Source organism: Arachis ipaensis, chromosome B6, assembly GCF_059453495.1.
Source record: "Arachis ipaensis isolate K30076 ecotype BB chromosome B6, ASM5945349v1, whole genome shotgun sequence".
NCBI classification, from domain to species: Eukaryota; Viridiplantae; Streptophyta; class Magnoliopsida; order Fabales; family Fabaceae; genus Arachis; species Arachis ipaensis.
The window spans coordinates 140,220,675-140,227,845 of NC_142441.1; the positions used below are offsets into that span (position 1 = coordinate 140,220,675).

General features: G+C 31.9%; 1 protein-coding gene across 3 annotated transcripts; it reads left to right on the plus strand.

Moving 5' to 3' along the window:
• The first annotated feature begins 898 nt into the window (after positions 1-898).
• Positions 899-5,295, plus strand: LOC107605306 (cold-responsive protein kinase 1). 3 transcript variants are annotated; one of them, XM_021105007.2, is made up of 5 exons: positions 899-1,083; positions 1,156-1,761; positions 3,432-3,692; positions 3,779-4,588; positions 4,674-5,295. In XM_021105007.2, exons 2-5 carry the CDS (start codon positions 1,332-1,334, stop codon positions 5,117-5,119), a joined length of 1,947 nt encoding a protein of 648 aa, XP_020960666.1. In that variant the 5' UTR covers positions 899-1,083; positions 1,156-1,331; the 3' UTR covers positions 5,120-5,295. The 3 variants fall into 3 exon arrangements, with proteins under 3 accessions (XP_020960666.1, XP_016162631.1, XP_020960667.1); XM_016307145.3 differs by having other exon boundaries at positions 920-1,083; positions 1,162-1,761; XM_021105008.2 differs by lacking the exon at positions 899-1,083 and having other exon boundaries at positions 1,180-1,765.
• Positions 5,296-7,171: the final 1,876 nt, after the last annotated feature.

Genomic DNA, 7,171 nt, shown 5'->3' on the forward strand with positions numbered 1-7,171 from the left:
AGGCATCCCGTGAACACTTTAGAGGATCATATACAATTGAACAATTTTATTTCCTGTATCAATAATAATGTTCGCTTTTTATTATAGAGGCCCCGGCCCCGCCTCATTCTAATCATACAAACTCTGTCATTACTATTACAAGTTTGCAACATCTTTTTCAATCCTCATCCTGTACTCTGCATTACCAAATATCTCATGCTCAAAATAATTGATTACGCTATTCAAAATTATGTTAAACATACACACATGCATAGCAAACATATATGTATGTTATGAGTAATTTAATAGTGGAAACCTATTATCTTTTTCTTAATGTAGAATTATTAGATAAAATAGAGACAAAATACTTTTGGCTGAATCATTATCACCGACTAATGAGAACATGACATGTGGTGGTGGTACGATTTTATTGGTGATGAAATATGTTTTTCGTTTTTGAAATGAAATTTATTAAATAAAAAATTACTAAATCAAATTGGCTTATTACAAATTTTACCTCTCTCAAAAATATAATTTTTAGATAATTTATAAATACCAAGCATATCTCACTTTTTGAACTAATTTTTAAAGTTTACTCGATTTCAGTTCTAACATAATATTAGATACTATTTAATCCAATCCAAAATTATTGTATCATTTACCTACAAATATTTATGCTTTGAATAATTATTTCTCGATAAAAAAAAAGTTGATTTTCTACTCAAACTCTTAATAATAATATTTGATCCTGTTCTGGACAACAATGGATAATCACAAAATTGACTATCCGGTTTTGAACATTATACAAATATAGTGATAAAAGACAATGTTACTTTGCCAAACCTAAAATTGTTAGGAACAAAACGTATATTCGAGGCAATAAAATGTCTTAACATATACTCATAAAGGGTATAAAATCGAGAACAAGAGAGCTCGAGACATGCAGAAAAAAAAATTGTATCATTATCTTTAACAAATATTACTAACTTAAACGTGTCTTTGCAAAAAAATTCTCTCAACCTAATGTAAACACAGCTCAAGTCAGAACACAGTTCAAGTCGGGGTCACTGAAATTACTCATCTCCTTTTCTTCTAACCCAAAAGGTACGAACAGATCCAAAAATATTTTTACCTCAATTTATGCTAGCATATGGGATTTATGAATATATTATAAAGTTGCAGATAGTAGAAACACAACGCAACCGACCATTTTGTTGGTATTCATCCTCGTCATCTGTTATGTTGGTCACGTTAAAGTCTAGTATTGGAAAGCAGCCTCATCATCATCATCATCCTCCTTTAGTTCATACACGTATTACCCCCTTCTTTTCTCTTCTCACTCTTCACAAACCATGTCTCTGCTTCTCCAAGTGTTCCTCCTCCTGATATGTGCTTCTCCATCTCTCCCCGCCAAGACCTCAGAGCTTGAAGCTCTCATGACCATCAAAGAATCTCTTGACCCACAAAACCGTGTGTTGACTTCGTGGACCCCACACTCCGACCCATGTAGCAGTTTCCCTGGCCATTTTGAGGGCGTGGCTTGCAACCAAGAAGGTCTTGTAGTGAATATCTCACTGCAAGGAAAGGGTCTCTCTGGAAGCATACCTGCCGCCATTTCTAGTCTTAAGAGCTTGACTGGTCTCTATCTTCACTTCAACTCTCTCAGTGGAATTTTACCCAAGGAGATTTCCTCCTTGATTCACCTCACTGACTTGTATCTCAATGTCAATTCTCTCTCTGGTGATATCCCTCGTCAGATTGCCAACCTCTCTAATCTTCAAGGCAGGTTGCTAACTTCTTTTTACTATTTATTATTACTATTTTTTGTTCTTGTTCATTGCATGCTTATCAGTCATCACATCTCAGATTCGTCAAACTGCTGAATACTTTAGTGACTTAACAGGGGTTTTGGATTTAAGTTCTGAGAATGGAAAAATTTGGTGGTCCAATTTTGACAATAAGACAAGAGTTCTTGAACTTGCCAACTTTTATTCTCTGCATGTTCATCTTATCTCTATGTGTGAATTGGGAAGGACTACTTATTTTGGTTCCATGTTATTTAGTTTGATGAAATGAGTATTTTGAGTAGCTGTAAATCTTCATTTCTCTCTCTATATCTTCTCGATTTATTTGTTGTTATCATTTTTATTTTATTACAAAAAAGTATAGGATACTAATATATTATCTCTTAATTTATTGCCAACAATAATTAATTATTATATTTTAAATATATATATAAAGAAACATCCAAAAAATATATTTATAAAAACACTTTTATTAAACACAATCATAAAAAAAATATTTTTATTAGACACATTTACAAAAACACTTTCATTAAACATAGTTATAAATAAGAATTAACAAAAATTGACAGAAATACTGTTGATAAGGTAATAGGATTGATTTATTATTTATTATTTATTTGTTGAAATTATTGTCAAGTTATGGATTACTGATGGATTATACTGATGGATTACTGATGCAACTGATCATGATGTGACTCCTATTTTCCATGTACATGAATTAATAATTATTTGGATTGAAAAATAATTGAGTCCCATAATTTATTTTTCTAATTATTTTTTTTTAATTTTTAAATAAAAAGATTTTTTTTATATTTTAAAAAAGAAACACATATATTTAAATTTTTACTTATTTAAATATTAATATTTAGCCATTTAGACTGTAAATGTTTTCAAGATGCATTTTAGGATAAGAAGACTCTTAGAAAGTGTGCTATCTATCTATAGAAAAATACTAATTCTCCTTTAATTTTCAGTCTTTATTTAATTTTTTTAAAAATTTATTATTATTTAATTAATTTAAATATTTACTTTTACGTATCAATTATTTTTTTTTGTGACTTTAAGTATTAGTTGTTTAAAAAATCAGAAATATTATTTATTTTTTATTCTTCCTTCAAAATTTTGTAGGTTTAATTATTCTGTTGGTCCTTATAGTTTCGTAAAATTTTCAATTAGGTCCCTATACTTGTTTTCTTTTTAATTGGGTCCTTACACTAATTTTTTTTTTCAATTAAGTCTCTCTTAGTAGTAATGGTTTAATTTTATATGGATCCAACTAAAAAAAAAAAAGAATTGGTATATAGACCTAAATAAAAGGAAAAAAAAAAGTATAGGACCAATTAAAAAAAATTAGTGCAAGGACTCAATTAAAAGAAAAAAAAGTATAGAGACCTAATTGAAAATTTTATAAAACTAAAGGGACCAACATAGTAATTAAATCAATTTTGTATTCTTAGCTTAGAGTCATGATCATTTTCATTTTCATTTCTCTACTTCTACTGTGTTCTTGTCATATTTGCATCATTGCCATAGAATTAGAAGGTTCATTGCAAATTTCTCTTATCTCATGTACTTGAAGGTCTTAGATTTTGTTTTTTCTTTTTCTCAACTCAGCATTGTTTCTAACATGTTACGATGTGTATACAGTTTTGCAGATTAGCTATAACGAGTTCAGTGGCGGTGTACCTTCTGAACTAGAGAAGTTGAAGAAGCTTAGCGTTCTTTCGCTGCAATATAATCAATTATACGGCGCAATTCCAGCGAGTTTGGGTGAATTGGAGTCACTAACACGATTAGATCTGAGCTTCAACCAATTTTTCGGTCCAATCCCAGTGAGTTTGGGTTATGCACCCAAACTGCAGATTCTAGATGTTCGAAACAATTCTCTCTCGGGGAATATCCCTAAAGGTTTATTTCTTTAAGTGTATCAATATACATTTTTTTTTTTAATATTTAGAGATTTGTATTTTGATCAGCTTTGTGTGCAAATGCAGCACTAGAAAGACTTAAAGGTGGATTCCAGTACATGAACAATCCTGGTTTATGTGGAACCGGATTCGCTGATTTATCTCCTTGTAGAGCAGTAATCAGTTCAGACCCGGTCAGACCGGAACCATACGAGCCTGGTAATCTTTCTTCAGAAGTTCTTCCAACGACGGTTCAACCAAAAGATATAAAGCCATCAAAACCATCGAATATCGGTTTGGTTTTCGCGGTAATTGCAGTTACTTTTGCTTCAACCATCTTTGGCCTGTTTATAGTGTTATGGTATCGGCATCAGAAATTGAAAATTGGACGCACTGCTAACACTACTAGCAAGATGAAGGAAGCACGCAAGAAAATTTCATCTCCTCTGATAAGTTTGGAGTACTCCAATGGATGGGATCCATTAGCCAAAGGGCAAAGTGGTTATTCCCAGGAATTCCTAGAGAGCTTAATGTTCAACGTTGAAGATGTGGAACGCGCAACACAGTGTTTCTCAGAGCTAAATTTGTTGGGGAAGGGTGAGTTTTCTACTATATACAGGGGAATATTGAGAGATGGATCTGTTGTGGTAGTAAAGTGCATTGCGAAAACAAGCTGCAAGCCTGATGAAACAGAGTTCTTGAAAGGGTTGAAGATATTGACTTCACTGAGGCATGAAAATCTGGTTCGGTTGAGAGGCTTTTGCTGTTCCAAGAGCCGTGGGGAGTGTTTTCTGGTCTATGATTTTGTCCCGAATGGGAGTTTGTTACGGTGCCTTGACGATGCTAAAGTTCTAGAATGGTCCACAAGAGTATCCATCATCCATGGCATTGCTAAAGGTCAGTTATTTTGTTTCATCAAAGGGCAGACAGATTGCCTCCCTATACGTTTCCTTATTTTCTTTTTCTCATGTTCATCAATCAGGTATTGCTTATCTGCATGGAAAGAAGGGAAGCAAAGGCGGTCTACTTCACCAGAATTTATCAGCCGATACAGTGCTTCTAGATGCTGGGTACAATGCGGTTCTTGCATATTCGGGATTGCACAAGCTGCTGGCAGACGACGTCGTCTTCTCCACCCTCAAAGCTAGTGCAGCCATGGGATATCTGTCTCCCGAATACACGAAAACGGGTCGTCTAACCGAGAAGAGTGATGTGTATGCATTTGGAGTGATTGTTTTTCAACTTCTTAGTGGTAAACGTGACATCACTCAGTTAAGTCGCCAGACGGTACAAGTTGATGACAAACTTGAAGGGAAGTTCTCGGAATCAGAGGCCGAGAAACTCTGGGGAGTTGCTCTGCTTTGCACCCACGAATCTCCTCATCTCCGACCATATATGGAAGATGTGATTCAAGAACTCTGTGACTAATACTTGCAGTTGTGTCTTGAGAAAAGTGAAGTATGTAGAAATGGCTGTGTATTATTATAGTTGAGTTGGACTATGCACAGAGAGATATGTTTTTATTTTATAGGCTACAGCTGAGAACGAGGAGTATGTTCATATAGCTATGTATTATAGTTTAGAAACTTTTTTGTATTGTCAAATTTTATCATGTTAAAAAAATTAACTTAAAAAAATAATTCAAAAAATTTAGACATTAACGAAAATAATTTTGAAAAATGAAAATGATACCAAAGCCTCAAAAGATAGTATATCAGACCCACACACATGGCAATTGCTCTGGTACCATTTGAAACTAAAGGATAAATTACATTTTATTGTGTTTGGTTGCATGATAGATTACATACTTTTTAACGTATAAAATCATCACATATATGTTTGATTTTTGTTTTTTTATTAAGAAAGTAAAACAAGAAAAATTATGAGAATATGAAACATAAAAGAGAAGATAAACAATAGAAAAAGATGATAATAATAATGATGAAGAAGAAAACGACGAGAAATTTTAAGTTAGGCAAAATTTATTAGAAAATAGTACCAAAATTTTTTAACTGTGATGCATACATTTTTCAATTTTGCATTGAAATTTTCTAACCGTGACAAATTGACACGTATTCTTGTTAAGTGGGTGAAATAAGAATTATCTCAATTTTGCATCGAAATTTTTTAAATGTGATGTGTTCTTGTTAAAAAGAGAAATGATGATGGAGGAAAAAAAGAAAAAAAAAAGAAATCAAATAGAGAAAAAAAAATCAAATGAAAAAAGAAGGTGGTGGTGGTGGTAGTGGTGGTAGTGGTGGTGGTGGTGACAAAAGAAAAAAATAAAAAAAGAAAGATAAGAAGAAAAAAAAATGCGTGTAGAGTACCTTATTAGACTTAGTTAAAAATTTTGTTTCGTTATAAAACTTTTTTGTATATTAAATATACTCTATAATTATACAAATATTTTATCAAGTTCGATATTTCTTTAAAAGTAAAAATAATGCCGAAAGTTAATTGATTAGTATTCAATTCAAATATAATATATTCTTAAAAAAAGTTAGATTAAATTTTTATTTAATTTTTTTATTTACCTTCTCATATTTAAAATTTAGTTATTCCACACCAAGTGAATTTATTTGGAATTTTTTATAAAACACTAAAAAAAATCTCTCACTGCACCACCATCACTCACACCATTGTCACCGAACCTCTCACCTCACCAATGCACTACACCCTCAACCACTATGCTTATTGTTGCATCTACCAACCCCATTGCATCACCCATTATTATCAACAATATTATCTAAAATGGCTAAAAGTACACTGAAATGAAAGGGAGTTTAAATTGTACTTAACTCTTTATTATGAAATAAATGAACATTAAAAGTGTTTTTGTCTCGGACTTGGCACCGAGGTATAGATCGGTAACAGTGGGAGGAATATTATTGATGTCTTTTTCCAAGTGTTTACATCGTGAATTCCTTTCTCGTTCGAATAATGTGGAGCACTTGCAAAAAGGACTATGATGTTTAATCATTTCGTGATCAAGAAAATAATAATGCCGATTACTAGTACAGTATTTTTTTTTTTTTTTAAACAATTCAAATTGATTTTCACCAAGTATTGCTTTGCGAACAAGGGCTGTGTTGGTTGATTATTTCTACTTTTTGGTATTGAATAGGCAAGTTCTTCAATTGATGAGTTGATTATTGTCTTTGTGCCAATTTTTGCTAATTCTTCTAATTTCAATGCACAATTGCAATAGCCAATTTTTTTTTATTCAATTCACTTCCATTGTTATACCTAAGTTATTTATGCTTTAATTATTGTTCATTTCCTTTAATTGTTACTTAGGTTACTTGATTGTGGAAAATTACATTTTCCTTTAAGCATATCACTTGTTTTGAATATGTTTTTCTCAATTGAGTGTTTGTTTACCTTATTGGCTCTAATTTGCATTGTTTGACATTTTCTCTTTGCTTCTGTGATTTTTATCTGTTTCTCCTAAGTTATATTCCATTTTTGTTCTCTTTCAGG